The sequence below is a fragment of the Vicugna pacos genome, chromosome 8 (assembly GCF_048564905.1).
Source record: "Vicugna pacos chromosome 8, VicPac4, whole genome shotgun sequence".
Classification (NCBI taxonomy): Eukaryota; Metazoa; Chordata; class Mammalia; order Artiodactyla; family Camelidae; genus Vicugna; species Vicugna pacos.
The window spans coordinates 877641-894408 of record NC_132994.1 but is presented as its reverse complement, the minus strand read 5'-3'; the positions used below and the strand labels follow the sequence as shown (position 1 = coordinate 894408).

General features: G+C 59.0%; 1 protein-coding gene across 1 annotated transcript in view; it reads left to right on the top strand.

The window, feature by feature from the left end:
* Positions 1-16768, top strand: part of LOC140697917 (uncharacterized) — a 70106-nt gene that overhangs the window by 45382 nt on the left and 7956 nt on the right. The window contains exons 58-79 of the mRNA XM_072966339.1: positions 94-235; positions 666-718; positions 1617-1758; positions 2189-2241; positions 3140-3281; positions 3712-3764; positions 4663-4804; positions 5235-5287; positions 6186-6327; positions 6758-6810; positions 7709-7850; positions 8281-8333; positions 9232-9373; positions 9804-9856; positions 10755-10896; positions 11327-11379; positions 12278-12419; positions 12850-12902; positions 13801-13942; positions 14373-14425; positions 15324-15465; positions 15896-15948. Of these exons, the coding sequence (XP_072822440.1) occupies positions 94-235; positions 666-718; positions 1617-1758; positions 2189-2241; positions 3140-3281; positions 3712-3764; positions 4663-4804; positions 5235-5287; positions 6186-6327; positions 6758-6810; positions 7709-7850; positions 8281-8333; positions 9232-9373; positions 9804-9856; positions 10755-10896; positions 11327-11379; positions 12278-12419; positions 12850-12902; positions 13801-13942; positions 14373-14425; positions 15324-15465; positions 15896-15948 (2145 nt within the window). The remainder of the gene's footprint in view (positions 1-93; positions 236-665; positions 719-1616; positions 1759-2188; positions 2242-3139; positions 3282-3711; positions 3765-4662; positions 4805-5234; positions 5288-6185; positions 6328-6757; positions 6811-7708; positions 7851-8280; positions 8334-9231; positions 9374-9803; positions 9857-10754; positions 10897-11326; positions 11380-12277; positions 12420-12849; positions 12903-13800; positions 13943-14372; positions 14426-15323; positions 15466-15895; positions 15949-16768) is intronic.

Genomic DNA, 16768 nt, shown 5'->3' with positions numbered 1-16768 from the left:
CTGCCTCGCTGACCGATAGACTGAATGGCCCCGTGCACGAGTAGGATGGTTCCTCAAGGTGGGCTTTGGGGTTCTTCCGTTTTGTTGTTACAGGAAGGGGTGCCCGAGCCGGAAACCGAACGGGAAGACACCCGTCCTGAGACGAACGTCGCTGGCGAGGGGGCTCCGCAGGAGCCAACCGCGGACGAGACATTGACGTCTGCTGCGAGCACAGCAGACCAGCCTGCCATGCCCGGTAAGTCGGCGAACATCCCTGGAGGTTGAGTTTCCTTCCGTCTGTGCTTAAGCGCCACGGTGGGGCCAGGGAAGGGGGTAGCTGGTGGGTAGATGGATGGCATGCTTCGGACGCAGGAGTCCCTGGGCTCCATCGCCAGGACCTCCGTCGAAAGAAAGAAGCTACGTGCCAACCTGAAGTACCCCGAGACTGTAGGTCCAGACGCCACCTGCACTACTGCTTGCCTTCCTTTTGCCCACTGTCTTCCCACACCTCCCAAACACGACCAGGTTTTCCCTCGAGAAAGTTCTTCAGTCCTCCGAAGGCCCTTTGGGCCACGTTAGCTTACGGAAAGATTCTTGAATGGGGCTAGACTTCACGGGTGTGGGTAGAAAGAATTCAAAGTGGTCGAAGTGGTTGTGGCTAACATGTGTGTGCCTGCACCCCCTAGGTGACACATCGGGACAAGAGGAAGAGGAAGACGCGGAGGCCCCTGACGAGGAGGTACCGTCTCCCTTTGCTGTTTCTCGTCTCCTTTTACCACCTAGCCGTCGAGGGTGGTTAATACGTAAGCGGATGGACGCGTCGCCCCCGCGTCCTGACGGTTTGCACTTTCCCGTCACCACTCTTGCCTGATATCTTCTAATCCACAACTGCTAAAGTCGTTCTGGGCTTTCGGTCCCGCGAGCGCACGGCACACTTGTGTGAGTTTTCCACGCTCGCCTACGGGAAGCGGTGTCCGTGTCTGAATTCCTTGCCTCCAGTGCTTTTCCCCGGTAGGTTAGGCCAAGTGACTGAGTGTAGGCGGTTCCCTGGGCGAGCTCGGTGAGGTTTAAGATGTCTCCCGTTTTGTCTTGTGTCTTCGGCACTCCTCGTCTTGGATGAGTCGACTGTTGTCCCTTACCGAAGCTTGCCAGTGGGGCCTTCCCGTTCCCTTCCCGCTGGGTGGTGGTCAGGATTTCCGTGTGACTTCTCGTGCCGTTTCCCACCTCGTCCTGCGGCCCAAGCTGCCCTTCCTGGCATCCCTCACCCTGCCCCCTCTGCGGCTCGGCCTGTCTTTGAAGACGCGGCCTGGACTTCCCAGCGGAAGTTCCCCGAGCCGGGACCCGCCCCAAACTCTTCTCTCCTTTGTGCCCTGCCTGTGCGTCCCCTTCGGCTGTAGAGCTGCTGAGTGGTCCTTTCGTGTGCTGACTGGTGTTCACGGGTCCCTGCCTCTGGTAGCAGTACCGGGCCAGGGTCTGTCCTTCGTGTGTATTCCCAGCTTTTGCCGGGATAGCGCCTGTGACTTGGTAGACGCCGTAGATAGCTGCTGCCTCGCTGACCGATAGACTGAATGGCCCCGTGCACGAGTAGGATGGTTCCTCAAGGTGGGCTTTGGGGTTCTTCCGTTTTGTTGTTACAGGAAGGGGTGCCCGAGCCGGAAACCGAACGGGAAGACACCCGTCCTGAGACGAACGTCGCTGGCGAGGGGGCTCCGCAGGAGCCAACCGCGGACGAGACATTGACGTCTGCTGCGAGCACAGCAGACCAGCCTGCCATGCCCGGTAAGTCGGCGAACATCCCTGGAGGTTGAGTTTCCTTCCGTCTGTGCTTAAGCGCCACGGTGGGGCCAGGGAAGGGGGTAGCTGGTGGGTAGATGGATGGCATGCTTCGGACGCAGGAGTCCCTGGGCTCCATCGCCAGGACCTCCGTCGAAAGAAAGAAGCTACGTGCCAACCTGAAGTACCCCGAGACTGTAGGTCCAGACGCCACCTGCACTACTGCTTGCCTTCCTTTTGCCCACTGTCTTCCCACACCTCCCAAACACGACCAGGTTTTCCCTCGAGAAAGTTCTTCAGTCCTCCGAAGGCCCTTTGGGCCACGTTAGCTTACGGAAAGATTCTTGAATGGGGCTAGACTTCACGGGTGTGGGTAGAAAGAATTCAAAGTGGTCGAAGTGGTTGTGGCTAACATGTGTGTGCCTGCACCCTCTAGGTGACACATCGGGACAAGAGGAAGAGGAAGACGCGGAGGCCCCTGACGAGGAGGTACCGTCTCCCTTTGCTGTTTCTCGTCTCCTTTTACCACCTAGCCGTCGAGGGTGGTTAATACGTAAGCGGATGGACGCGTCGCCCCCGCGTCCTGACGGTTTGCACTTTCCCGTCACCACTCTTGCCTGATATCTTCTAATCCACAACTGCTAAAGTCGTTCTGGGCTTTCGGTCCCGCGAGCGCACGGCACACTTGTGTGAGTTTTCCACGCTCGCCTACGGGAAGCGGTGTCCGTGTCTGAATTCCTTGCCTCCAGTGCTTTTCCCCGGTAGGTTAGGCCAAGTGACTGAGTGTAGGCGGTTCCCTGGGCGAGCTCGGTGAGGTTTAAGATGTCTCCCGTTTTGTCTTGTGTCTTCGGCACTCCTCGTCTTGGATGAGTCGACTGTTGTCCCTTACCGAAGCTTGCCAGTGGGGCCTTCCCGTTCCCTTCCCGCTGGGTGGTGGTCAGGATTTCCGTGTGACTTCTCGTGCCGTTTCCCACCTCGTCCTGCGGCCCAAGCTGCCCTTCCTGGCATCCCTCACCCTGCCCCCTCTGCGGCTCGGCCTGTCTTTGAAGACGCGGCCTGGACTTCCCAGCGGAAGTTCCCCGAGCCGGGACCCGCCCCAAACTCTTCTCTCCTTTGTGCCCTGCCTGTGCGTCCCCTTCGGCTGTAGAGCTGCTGAGTGGTCCTTTCGTGTGCTGACTGGTGTTCACGGGTCCCTGCCTCTGGTAGCAGTACCGGGCCAGGGTCTGTCCTTCGTGTGTATTCCCAGCTTTTGCCGGGATAGCGCCTGTGACTTGGTAGACGCCGTAGATAGCTGCTGCCTCGCTGACCGATAGACTGAATGGCCCCGTGCACGAGTAGGATGGTTCCTCAAGGTGGGCTTTGGGGTTCTTCCGTTTTGTTGTTACAGGAAGGGGTGCCCGAGCCGGAAACCGAACGGGAAGACACCCGTCCTGAGACGAACGTCGCTGGCGAGGGGGCTCCGCAGGAGCCAACCGCGGACGAGACATTGACGTCTGCTGCGAGCACAGCAGACCAGCCTGCCATGCCCGGTAAGTCGGCGAACATCCCTGGAGGTTGAGTTTCCTTCCGTCTGTGCTTAAGCGCCACGGTGGGGCCAGGGAAGGGGGTAGCTGGTGGGTAGATGGATGGCATGCTTCGGACGCAGGAGTCCCTGGGCTCCATCGCCAGGACCTCCGTCGAAAGAAAGAAGCTACGTGCCAACCTGAAGTACCCCGAGACTGTAGGTCCAGACGCCACCTGCACTACTGCTTGCCTTCCTTTTGCCCACTGTCTTCCCACACCTCCCAAACACGACCAGGTTTTCCCTCGAGAAAGTTCTTCAGTCCTCCGAAGGCCCTTTGGGCCACGTTAGCTTACGGAAAGATTCTTGAATGGGGCTAGACTTCACGGGTGTGGGTAGAAAGAATTCAAAGTGGTCGAAGTGGTTGTGGCTAACATGTGTGTGCCTGCACCCTCTAGGTGACACATCGGGACAAGAGGAAGAGGAAGACGCGGAGGCCCCTGACGAGGAGGTACCGTCTCCCTTTGCTGTTTCTCGTCTCCTTTTACCACCTAGCCGTCGAGGGTGGTTAATACGTAAGCGGATGGACGCGTCGCCCCCGCGTCCTGACGGTTTGCACTTTCCCGTCACCACTCTTGCCTGATATCTTCTAATCCACAACTGCTAAAGTCGTTCTGGGCTTTCGGTCCCGCGAGCGCACGGCACACTTGTGTGAGTTTTCCACGCTCGCCTACGGGAAGCGGTGTCCGTGTCTGAATTCCTTGCCTCCAGTGCTTTTCCCCGGTAGGTTAGGCCAAGTGACTGAGTGTAGGCGGTTCCCTGGGCGAGCTCGGTGAGGTTTAAGATGTCTCCCGTTTTGTCTTGTGTCTTCGGCACTCCTCGTCTTGGATGAGTCGACTGTTGTCCCTTACCGAAGCTTGCCAGTGGGGCCTTCCCGTTCCCTTCCCGCTGGGTGGTGGTCAGGATTTCCGTGTGACTTCTCGTGCCGTTTCCCACCTCGTCCTGCGGCCCAAGCTGCCCTTCCTGGCATCCCTCACCCTGCCCCCTCTGCGGCTCGGCCTGTCTTTGAAGACGCGGCCTGGACTTCCCAGCGGAAGTTCCCCGAGCCGGGACCCGCCCCAAACTCTTCTCTCCTTTGTGCCCTGCCTGTGCGTCCCCTTCGGCTGTAGAGCTGCTGAGTGGTCCTTTCGTGTGCTGACTGGTGTTCACGGGTCCCTGCCTCTGGTAGCAGTACCGGGCCAGGGTCTGTCCTTCGTGTGTATTCCCAGCTTTTGCCGGGATAGCGCCTGTGACTTGGTAGACGCCGTAGATAGCTGCTGCCTCGCTGACCGATAGACTGAATGGCCCCGTGCACGAGTAGGATGGTTCCTCAAGGTGGGCTTTGGGGTTCTTCCGTTTTGTTGTTACAGGAAGGGGTGCCCGAGCCGGAAACCGAACGGGAAGACACCCGTCCTGAGACGAACGTCGCTGGCGAGGGGGCTCCGCAGGAGCCAACCGCGGACGAGACATTGACGTCTGCTGCGAGCACAGCAGACCAGCCTGCCATGCCCGGTAAGTCGGCGAACATCCCTGGAGGTTGAGTTTCCTTCCGTCTGTGCTTAAGCGCCACGGTGGGGCCAGGGAAGGGGGTAGCTGGTGGGTAGATGGATGGCATGCTTCGGACGCAGGAGTCCCTGGGCTCCATCGCCAGGACCTCCGTCGAAAGAAAGAAGCTACGTGCCAACCTGAAGTACCCCGAGACTGTAGGTCCAGACGCCACCTGCACTACTGCTTGCCTTCCTTTTGCCCACTGTCTTCCCACACCTCCCAAACACGACCAGGTTTTCCCTCGAGAAAGTTCTTCAGTCCTCCGAAGGCCCTTTGGGCCACGTTAGCTTACGGAAAGATTCTTGAATGGGGCTAGACTTCACGGGTGTGGGTAGAAAGAATTCAAAGTGGTCGAAGTGGTTGTGGCTAACATGTGTGTGCCTGCACCCCCTAGGTGACACATCGGGACAAGAGGAAGAGGAAGACGCGGAGGCCCCTGACGAGGAGGTACCGTCTCCCTTTGCTGTTTCTCGTCTCCTTTTACCACCTAGCCGTCGAGGGTGGTTAATACGTAAGCGGATGGACGCGTCGCCCCCGCGTCCTGACGGTTTGCACTTTCCCGTCACCACTCTTGCCTGATATCTTCTAATCCACAACTGCTAAAGTCGTTCTGGGCTTTCGGTCCCGCGAGCGCACGGCACACTTGTGTGAGTTTTCCACGCTCGCCTACGGGAAGCGGTGTCCGTGTCTGAATTCCTTGCCTCCAGTGCTTTTCCCCGGTAGGTTAGGCCAAGTGACTGAGTGTAGGCGGTTCCCTGGGCGAGCTCGGTGAGGTTTAAGATGTCTCCCGTTTTGTCTTGTGTCTTCGGCACTCCTCGTCTTGGATGAGTCGACTGTTGTCCCTTACCGAAGCTTGCCAGTGGGGCCTTCCCGTTCCCTTCCCGCTGGGTGGTGGTCAGGATTTCCGTGTGACTTCTCGTGCCGTTTCCCACCTCGTCCTGCGGCCCAAGCTGCCCTTCCTGGCATCCCTCACCCTGCCCCCTCTGCGGCTCGGCCTGTCTTTGAAGACGCGGCCTGGACTTCCCAGCGGAAGTTCCCCGAGCCGGGACCCGCCCCAAACTCTTCTCTCCTTTGTGCCCTGCCTGTGCGTCCCCTTCGGCTGTAGAGCTGCTGAGTGGTCCTTTCGTGTGCTGACTGGTGTTCACGGGTCCCTGCCTCTGGTAGCAGTACCGGGCCAGGGTCTGTCCTTCGTGTGTATTCCCAGCTTTTGCCGGGATAGCGCCTGTGACTTGGTAGACGCCGTAGATAGCTGCTGCCTCGCTGACCGATAGACTGAATGGCCCCGTGCACGAGTAGGATGGTTCCTCAAGGTGGGCTTTGGGGTTCTTCCGTTTTGTTGTTACAGGAAGGGGTGCCCGAGCCGGAAACCGAACGGGAAGACACCCGTCCTGAGACGAACGTCGCTGGCGAGGGGGCTCCGCAGGAGCCAACCGCGGACGAGACATTGACGTCTGCTGCGAGCACAGCAGACCAGCCTGCCATGCCCGGTAAGTCGGCGAACATCCCTGGAGGTTGAGTTTCCTTCCGTCTGTGCTTAAGCGCCACGGTGGGGCCAGGGAAGGGGGTAGCTGGTGGGTAGATGGATGGCATGCTTCGGACGCAGGAGTCCCTGGGCTCCATCGCCAGGACCTCCGTCGAAAGAAAGAAGCTACGTGCCAACCTGAAGTACCCCGAGACTGTAGGTCCAGACGCCACCTGCACTACTGCTTGCCTTCCTTTTGCCCACTGTCTTCCCACACCTCCCAAACACGACCAGGTTTTCCCTCGAGAAAGTTCTTCAGTCCTCCGAAGGCCCTTTGGGCCACGTTAGCTTACGGAAAGATTCTTGAATGGGGCTAGACTTCACGGGTGTGGGTAGAAAGAATTCAAAGTGGTCGAAGTGGTTGTGGCTAACATGTGTGTGCCTGCACCCTCTAGGTGACACATCGGGACAAGAGGAAGAGGAAGACGCGGAGGCCCCTGACGAGGAGGTACCGTCTCCCTTTGCTGTTTCTCGTCTCCTTTTACCACCTAGCCGTCGAGGGTGGTTAATACGTAAGCGGATGGACGCGTCGCCCCCGCGTCCTGACGGTTTGCACTTTCCCGTCACCACTCTTGCCTGATATCTTCTAATCCACAACTGCTAAAGTCGTTCTGGGCTTTCGGTCCCGCGAGCGCACGGCACACTTGTGTGAGTTTTCCACGCTCGCCTACGGGAAGCGGTGTCCGTGTCTGAATTCCTTGCCTCCAGTGCTTTTCCCCGGTAGGTTAGGCCAAGTGACTGAGTGTAGGCGGTTCCCTGGGCGAGCTCGGTGAGGTTTAAGATGTCTCCCGTTTTGTCTTGTGTCTTCGGCACTCCTCGTCTTGGATGAGTCGACTGTTGTCCCTTACCGAAGCTTGCCAGTGGGGCCTTCCCGTTCCCTTCCCGCTGGGTGGTGGTCAGGATTTCCGTGTGACTTCTCGTGCCGTTTCCCACCTCGTCCTGCGGCCCAAGCTGCCCTTCCTGGCATCCCTCACCCTGCCCCCTCTGCGGCTCGGCCTGTCTTTGAAGACGCGGCCTGGACTTCCCAGCGGAAGTTCCCCGAGCCGGGACCCGCCCCAAACTCTTCTCTCCTTTGTGCCCTGCCTGTGCGTCCCCTTCGGCTGTAGAGCTGCTGAGTGGTCCTTTCGTGTGCTGACTGGTGTTCACGGGTCCCTGCCTCTGGTAGCAGTACCGGGCCAGGGTCTGTCCTTCGTGTGTATTCCCAGCTTTTGCCGGGATAGCGCCTGTGACTTGGTAGACGCCGTAGATAGCTGCTGCCTCGCTGACCGATAGACTGAATGGCCCCGTGCACGAGTAGGATGGTTCCTCAAGGTGGGCTTTGGGGTTCTTCCGTTTTGTTGTTACAGGAAGGGGTGCCCGAGCCGGAAACCGAACGGGAAGACACCCGTCCTGAGACGAACGTCGCTGGCGAGGGGGCTCCGCAGGAGCCAACCGCGGACGAGACATTGACGTCTGCTGCGAGCACAGCAGACCAGCCTGCCATGCCCGGTAAGTCGGCGAACATCCCTGGAGGTTGAGTTTCCTTCCGTCTGTGCTTAAGCGCCACGGTGGGGCCAGGGAAGGGGGTAGCTGGTGGGTAGATGGATGGCATGCTTCGGACGCAGGAGTCCCTGGGCTCCATCGCCAGGACCTCCGTCGAAAGAAAGAAGCTACGTGCCAACCTGAAGTACCCCGAGACTGTAGGTCCAGACGCCACCTGCACTACTGCTTGCCTTCCTTTTGCCCACTGTCTTCCCACACCTCCCAAACATGACCAGGTTTTCCCTCGAGAAAGTTCTTCAGTCCTCCGAAGGCCCTTTGGGCCACGTTAGCTTACGGAAAGATTCTTGAATGGGGCTAGACTTCACGGGTGTGGGTAGAAAGAATTCAAAGTGGTCGAAGTGGTTGTGGCTAACATGTGTGTGCCTGCACCCCCTAGGTGACACATCGGGACAAGAGGAAGAGGAAGACGCGGAGGCCCCTGACGAGGAGGTACCGTCTCCCTTTGCTGTTTCTCGTCTCCTTTTACCACCTAGCCGTCGAGGGTGGTTAATACGTAAGCGGATGGACGCGTCGCCCCCGCGTCCTGACGGTTTGCACTTTCCCGTCACCACTCTTGCCTGATATCTTCTAATCCACAACTGCTAAAGTCGTTCTGGGCTTTCGGTCCCGCGAGCGCACGGCACACTTGTGTGAGTTTTCCACGCTCGCCTACGGGAAGCGGTGTCCGTGTCTGAATTCCTTGCCTCCAGTGCTTTTCCCCGGTAGGTTAGGCCAAGTGACTGAGTGTAGGCGGTTCCCTGGGCGAGCTCGGTGAGGTTTAAGATGTCTCCCGTTTTGTCTTGTGTCTTCGGCACTCCTCGTCTTGGATGAGTCGACTGTTGTCCCTTACCGAAGCTTGCCAGTGGGGCCTTCCCGTTCCCTTCCCGCTGGGTGGTGGTCAGGATTTCCGTGTGACTTCTCGTGCCGTTTCCCACCTCGTCCTGCGGCCCAAGCTGCCCTTCCTGGCATCCCTCACCCTGCCCCCTCTGCGGCTCGGCCTGTCTTTGAAGACGCGGCCTGGACTTCCCAGCGGAAGTTCCCCGAGCCGGGACCCGCCCCAAACTCTTCTCTCCTTTGTGCCCTGCCTGTGCGTCCCCTTCGGCTGTAGAGCTGCTGAGTGGTCCTTTCGTGTGCTGACTGGTGTTCACGGGTCCCTGCCTCTGGTAGCAGTACCGGGCCAGGGTCTGTCCTTCGTGTGTATTCCCAGCTTTTGCCGGGATAGCGCCTGTGACTTGGTAGACGCCGTAGATAGCTGCTGCCTCGCTGACCGATAGACTGAATGGCCCCGTGCACGAGTAGGATGGTTCCTCAAGGTGGGCTTTGGGGTTCTTCCGTTTTGTTGTTACAGGAAGGGGTGCCCGAGCCGGAAACCGAACGGGAAGACACCCGTCCTGAGACGAACGTCGCTGGCGAGGGGGCTCCGCAGGAGCCAACCGCGGACGAGACATTGACGTCTGCTGCGAGCACAGCAGACCAGCCTGCCATGCCCGGTAAGTCGGCGAACATCCCTGGAGGTTGAGTTTCCTTCCGTCTGTGCTTAAGCGCCACGGTGGGGCCAGGGAAGGGGGTAGCTGGTGGGTAGATGGATGGCATGCTTCGGACGCAGGAGTCCCTGGGCTCCATCGCCAGGACCTCCGTCGAAAGAAAGAAGCTACGTGCCAACCTGAAGTACCCCGAGACTGTAGGTCCAGACGCCACCTGCACTACTGCTTGCCTTCCTTTTGCCCACTGTCTTCCCACACCTCCCAAACACGACCAGGTTTTCCCTCGAGAAAGTTCTTCAGTCCTCCGAAGGCCCTTTGGGCCACGTTAGCTTACGGAAAGATTCTTGAATGGGGCTAGACTTCACGGGTGTGGGTAGAAAGAATTCAAAGTGGTCGAAGTGGTTGTGGCTAACATGTGTGTGCCTGCACCCTCTAGGTGACACATCGGGACAAGAGGAAGAGGAAGACGCGGAGGCCCCTGACGAGGAGGTACCGTCTCCCTTTGCTGTTTCTCGTCTCCTTTTACCACCTAGCCGTCGAGGGTGGTTAATACGTAAGCGGATGGACGCGTCGCCCCCGCGTCCTGACGGTTTGCACTTTCCCGTCACCACTCTTGCCTGATATCTTCTAATCCACAACTGCTAAAGTCGTTCTGGGCTTTCGGTCCCGCGAGCGCACGGCACACTTGTGTGAGTTTTCCACGCTCGCCTACGGGAAGCGGTGTCCGTGTCTGAATTCCTTGCCTCCAGTGCTTTTCCCCGGTAGGTTAGGCCAAGTGACTGAGTGTAGGCGGTTCCCTGGGCGAGCTCGGTGAGGTTTAAGATGTCTCCCGTTTTGTCTTGTGTCTTCGGCACTCCTCGTCTTGGATGAGTCGACTGTTGTCCCTTACCGAAGCTTGCCAGTGGGGCCTTCCCGTTCCCTTCCCGCTGGGTGGTGGTCAGGATTTCCGTGTGACTTCTCGTGCCGTTTCCCACCTCGTCCTGCGGCCCAAGCTGCCCTTCCTGGCATCCCTCACCCTGCCCCCTCTGCGGCTCGGCCTGTCTTTGAAGACGCGGCCTGGACTTCCCAGCGGAAGTTCCCCGAGCCGGGACCCGCCCCAAACTCTTCTCTCCTTTGTGCCCTGCCTGTGCGTCCCCTTCGGCTGTAGAGCTGCTGAGTGGTCCTTTCGTGTGCTGACTGGTGTTCACGGGTCCCTGCCTCTGGTAGCAGTACCGGGCCAGGGTCTGTCCTTCGTGTGTATTCCCAGCTTTTGCCGGGATAGCGCCTGTGACTTGGTAGACGCCGTAGATAGCTGCTGCCTCGCTGACCGATAGACTGAATGGCCCCGTGCACGAGTAGGATGGTTCCTCAAGGTGGGCTTTGGGGTTCTTCCGTTTTGTTGTTACAGGAAGGGGTGCCCGAGCCGGAAACCGAACGGGAAGACACCCGTCCTGAGACGAACGTCGCTGGCGAGGGGGCTCCGCAGGAGCCAACCGCGGACGAGACATTGACGTCTGCTGCGAGCACAGCAGACCAGCCTGCCATGCCCGGTAAGTCGGCGAACATCCCTGGAGGTTGAGTTTCCTTCCGTCTGTGCTTAAGCGCCACGGTGGGGCCAGGGAAGGGGGTAGCTGGTGGGTAGATGGATGGCATGCTTCGGACGCAGGAGTCCCTGGGCTCCATCGCCAGGACCTCCGTCGAAAGAAAGAAGCTACGTGCCAACCTGAAGTACCCCGAGACTGTAGGTCCAGACGCCACCTGCACTACTGCTTGCCTTCCTTTTGCCCACTGTCTTCCCACACCTCCCAAACACGACCAGGTTTTCCCTCGAGAAAGTTCTTCAGTCCTCCGAAGGCCCTTTGGGCCACGTTAGCTTACGGAAAGATTCTTGAATGGGGCTAGACTTCACGGGTGTGGGTAGAAAGAATTCAAAGTGGTCGAAGTGGTTGTGGCTAACATGTGTGTGCCTGCACCCTCTAGGTGACACATCGGGACAAGAGGAAGAGGAAGACGCGGAGGCCCCTGACGAGGAGGTACCGTCTCCCTTTGCTGTTTCTCGTCTCCTTTTACCACCTAGCCGTCGAGGGTGGTTAATACGTAAGCGGATGGACGCGTCGCCCCCGCGTCCTGACGGTTTGCACTTTCCCGTCACCACTCTTGCCTGATATCTTCTAATCCACAACTGCTAAAGTCGTTCTGGGCTTTCGGTCCCGCGAGCGCACGGCACACTTGTGTGAGTTTTCCACGCTCGCCTACGGGAAGCGGTGTCCGTGTCTGAATTCCTTGCCTCCAGTGCTTTTCCCCGGTAGGTTAGGCCAAGTGACTGAGTGTAGGCGGTTCCCTGGGCGAGCTCGGTGAGGTTTAAGATGTCTCCCGTTTTGTCTTGTGTCTTCGGCACTCCTCGTCTTGGATGAGTCGACTGTTGTCCCTTACCGAAGCTTGCCAGTGGGGCCTTCCCGTTCCCTTCCCGCTGGGTGGTGGTCAGGATTTCCGTGTGACTTCTCGTGCCGTTTCCCACCTCGTCCTGCGGCCCAAGCTGCCCTTCCTGGCATCCCTCACCCTGCCCCCTCTGCGGCTCGGCCTGTCTTTGAAGACGCGGCCTGGACTTCCCAGCGGAAGTTCCCCGAGCCGGGACCCGCCCCAAACTCTTCTCTCCTTTGTGCCCTGCCTGTGCGTCCCCTTCGGCTGTAGAGCTGCTGAGTGGTCCTTTCGTGTGCTGACTGGTGTTCACGGGTCCCTGCCTCTGGTAGCAGTACCGGGCCAGGGTCTGTCCTTCGTGTGTATTCCCAGCTTTTGCCGGGATAGCGCCTGTGACTTGGTAGACGCCGTAGATAGCTGCTGCCTCGCTGACCGATAGACTGAATGGCCCCGTGCACGAGTAGGATGGTTCCTCAAGGTGGGCTTTGGGGTTCTTCCGTTTTGTTGTTACAGGAAGGGGTGCCCGAGCCGGAAACCGAACGGGAAGACACCCGTCCTGAGACGAACGTCGCTGGCGAGGGGGCTCCGCAGGAGCCAACCGCGGACGAGACATTGACGTCTGCTGCGAGCACAGCAGACCAGCCTGCCATGCCCGGTAAGTCGGCGAACATCCCTGGAGGTTGAGTTTCCTTCCGTCTGTGCTTAAGCGCCACGGTGGGGCCAGGGAAGGGGGTAGCTGGTGGGTAGATGGATGGCATGCTTCGGACGCAGGAGTCCCTGGGCTCCATCGCCAGGACCTCCGTCGAAAGAAAGAAGCTACGTGCCAACCTGAAGTACCCCGAGACTGTAGGTCCAGACGCCACCTGCACTACTGCTTGCCTTCCTTTTGCCCACTGTCTTCCCACACCTCCCAAACACGACCAGGTTTTCCCTCGAGAAAGTTCTTCAGTCCTCCGAAGGCCCTTTGGGCCACGTTAGCTTACGGAAAGATTCTTGAATGGGGCTAGACTTCACGGGTGTGGGTAGAAAGAATTCAAAGTGGTCGAAGTGGTTGTGGCTAACATGTGTGTGCCTGCACCCTCTAGGTGACACATCGGGACAAGAGGAAGAGGAAGACGCGGAGGCCCCTGACGAGGAGGTACCGTCTCCCTTTGCTGTTTCTCGTCTCCTTTTACCACCTAGCCGTCGAGGGTGGTTAATACGTAAGCGGATGGACGCGTCGCCCCCGCGTCCTGACGGTTTGCACTTTCCCGTCACCACTCTTGCCTGATATCTTCTAATCCACAACTGCTAAAGTCGTTCTGGGCTTTCGGTCCCGCGAGCGCACGGCACACTTGTGTGAGTTTTCCACGCTCGCCTACGGGAAGCGGTGTCCGTGTCTGAATTCCTTGCCTCCAGTGCTTTTCCCCGGTAGGTTAGGCCAAGTGACTGAGTGTAGGCGGTTCCCTGGGCGAGCTCGGTGAGGTTTAAGATGTCTCCCGTTTTGTCTTGTGTCTTCGGCACTCCTCGTCTTGGATGAGTCGACTGTTGTCCCTTACCGAAGCTTGCCAGTGGGGCCTTCCCGTTCCCTTCCCGCTGGGTGGTGGTCAGGATTTCCGTGTGACTTCTCGTGCCGTTTCCCACCTCGTCCTGCGGCCCAAGCTGCCCTTCCTGGCATCCCTCACCCTGCCCCCTCTGCGGCTCGGCCTGTCTTTGAAGACGCGGCCTGGACTTCCCAGCGGAAGTTCCCCGAGCCGGGACCCGCCCCAAACTCTTCTCTCCTTTGTGCCCTGCCTGTGCGTCCCCTTCGGCTGTAGAGCTGCTGAGTGGTCCTTTCGTGTGCTGACTGGTGTTCACGGGTCCCTGCCTCTGGTAGCAGTACCGGGCCAGGGTCTGTCCTTCGTGTGTATTCCCAGCTTTTGCCGGGATAGCGCCTGTGACTTGGTAGACGCCGTAGATAGCTGCTGCCTCGCTGACCGATAGACTGAATGGCCCCGTGCACGAGTAGGATGGTTCCTCAAGGTGGGCTTTGGGGTTCTTCCGTTTTGTTGTTACAGGAAGGGGTGCCCGAGCCGGAAACCGAACGGGAAGACACCCGTCCTGAGACGAACGTCGCTGGCGAGGGGGCTCCGCAGGAGCCAACCGCGGACGAGACATTGACGTCTGCTGCGAGCACAGCAGACCAGCCTGCCATGCCCGGTAAGTCGGCGAACATCCCTGGAGGTTGAGTTTCCTTCCGTCTGTGCTTAAGCGCCACGGTGGGGCCAGGGAAGGGGGTAGCTGGTGGGTAGATGGATGGCATGCTTCGGACGCAGGAGTCCCTGGGCTCCATCGCCAGGACCTCCGTCGAAAGAAAGAAGCTACGTGCCAACCTGAAGTACCCCGAGACTGTAGGTCCAGACGCCACCTGCACTACTGCTTGCCTTCCTTTTGCCCACTGTCTTCCCACACCTCCCAAACACGACCAGGTTTTCCCTCGAGAAAGTTCTTCAGTCCTCCGAAGGCCCTTTGGGCCACGTTAGCTTACGGAAAGATTCTTGAATGGGGCTAGACTTCACGGGTGTGGGTAGAAAGAATTCAAAGTGGTCGAAGTGGTTGTGGCTAACATGTGTGTGCCTGCACCCCCTAGGTGACACATCGGGACAAGAGGAAGAGGAAGACGCGGAGGCCCCTGACGAGGAGGTACCGTCTCCCTTTGCTGTTTCTCGTCTCCTTTTACCACCTAGCCGTCGAGGGTGGTTAATACGTAAGCGGATGGACGCGTCGCCCCCGCGTCCTGACGGTTTGCACTTTCCCGTCACCACTCTTGCCTGATATCTTCTAATCCACAACTGCTAAAGTCGTTCTGGGCTTTCGGTCCCGCGAGCGCACGGCACACTTGTGTGAGTTTTCCACGCTCGCCTACGGGAAGCGGTGTCCGTGTCTGAATTCCTTGCCTCCAGTGCTTTTCCCCGGTAGGTTAGGCCAAGTGACTGAGTGTAGGCGGTTCCCTGGGCGAGCTCGGTGAGGTTTAAGATGTCTCCCGTTTTGTCTTGTGTCTTCGGCACTCCTCGTCTTGGATGAGTCGACTGTTGTCCCTTACCGAAGCTTGCCAGTGGGGCCTTCCCGTTCCCTTCCCGCTGGGTGGTGGTCAGGATTTCCGTGTGACTTCTCGTGCCGTTTCCCACCTCGTCCTGCGGCCCAAGCTGCCCTTCCTGGCATCCCTCACCCTGCCCCCTCTGCGGCTCGGCCTGTCTTTGAAGACGCGGCCTGGACTTCCCAGCGGAAGTTCCCCGAGCCGGGACCCGCCCCAAACTCTTCTCTCCTTTGTGCCCTGCCTGTGCGTCCCCTTCGGCTGTAGAGCTGCTGAGTGGTCCTTTCGTGTGCTGACTGGTGTTCACGGGTCCCTGCCTCTGGTAGCAGTACCGGGCCAGGGTCTGTCCTTCGTGTGTATTCCCAGCTTTTGCCGGGATAGCGCCTGTGACTTGGTAGACGCCGTAGATAGCTGCTGCCTCGCTGACCGATAGACTGAATGGCCCCGTGCACGAGTAGGATGGTTCCTCAAGGTGGGCTTTGGGGTTCTTCCGTTTTGTTGTTACAGGAAGGGGTGCCCGAGCCGGAAACCGAACGGGAAGACACCCGTCCTGAGACGAACGTCGCTGGCGAGGGGGCTCCGCAGGAGCCAACCGCGGACGAGACATTGACGTCTGCTGCGAGCACAGCAGACCAGCCTGCCATGCCCGGTAAGTCGGCGAACATCCCTGGAGGTTGAGTTTCCTTCCGTCTGTGCTTAAGCGCCACGGTGGGGCCAGGGAAGGGGGTAGCTGGTGGGTAGATGGATGGCATGCTTCGGACGCAGGAGTCCCTGGGCTCCATCGCCAGGACCTCCGTCGAAAGAAAGAAGCTACGTGCCAACCTGAAGTACCCCGAGACTGTAGGTCCAGACGCCACCTGCACTACTGCTTGCCTTCCTTTTGCCCACTGTCTTCCCACACCTCCCAAACACGACCAGGTTTTCCCTCGAGAAAGTTCTTCAGTCCTCCGAAGGCCCTTTGGGCCACGTTAGCTTACGGAAAGATTCTTGAATGGGGCTAGACTTCACGGGTGTGGGTAGAAAGAATTCAAAGTGGTCGAAGTGGTTGTGGCTAACATGTGTGTGCCTGCACCCCCTAGGTGACACATCGGGACAAGAGGAAGAGGAAGACGCGGAGGCCCCTGACGAGGAGGTACCGTCTCCCTTTGCTGTTTCTCGTCTCCTTTTACCACCTAGCCGTCGAGGGTGGTTAATACGTAAGCGGATGGACGCGTCGCCCCCGCGTCCTGACGGTTTGCACTTTCCCGTCACCACTCTTGCCTGATATCTTCTAATCCACAACTGCTAAAGTCGTTCTGGGCTTTCGGTCCCGCGAGCGCACGGCACACTTGTGTGAGTTTTCCACGCTCGCCTACGGGAAGCGGTGTCCGTGTCTGAATTCCTTGCCTCCAGTGCTTTTCCCCGGTAGGTTAGGCCAAGTGACTGAGTGTAGGCGGTTCCCTGGGCGAGCTCGGTGAGGTTTAAGATGTCTCCCGTTTTGTCTTGTGTCTTCGGCACTCCTCGTCTTGGATGAGTCGACTGTTGTCCCTTACCGAAGCTTGCCAGTGGGGCCTTCCCGTTCCCTTCCCGCTGGGTGGTGGTCAGGATTTCCGTGTGACTTCTCGTGCCGTTTCCCACCTCGTCCTGCGGCCCAAGCTGCCCTTCCTGGCATCCCTCACCCTGCCCCCTCTGCGGCTCGGCCTGTCTTTGAAGACGCGGCCTGGACTTCCCAGCGGAAGTTCCCCGAGCCGGGACCCGCCCCAAACTCTTCTCTCCTTTGTGCCCTGCCTGTGCGTCCCCTTCGGCTGTAGAGCTGCTGAGTGGTCCTTTCGTGTGCTGACTGGTGTTCACGGGTCCCTGCCTCTGGTAGCAGTACCGGGCCAGGGTCTGTCCTTCGTGTGTATTCCCAGCTTTTGCCGGGATAGCGCCTGTGACTTGGTAGACGCCGTAGATAGCTGCTGCCTCGCTGACCG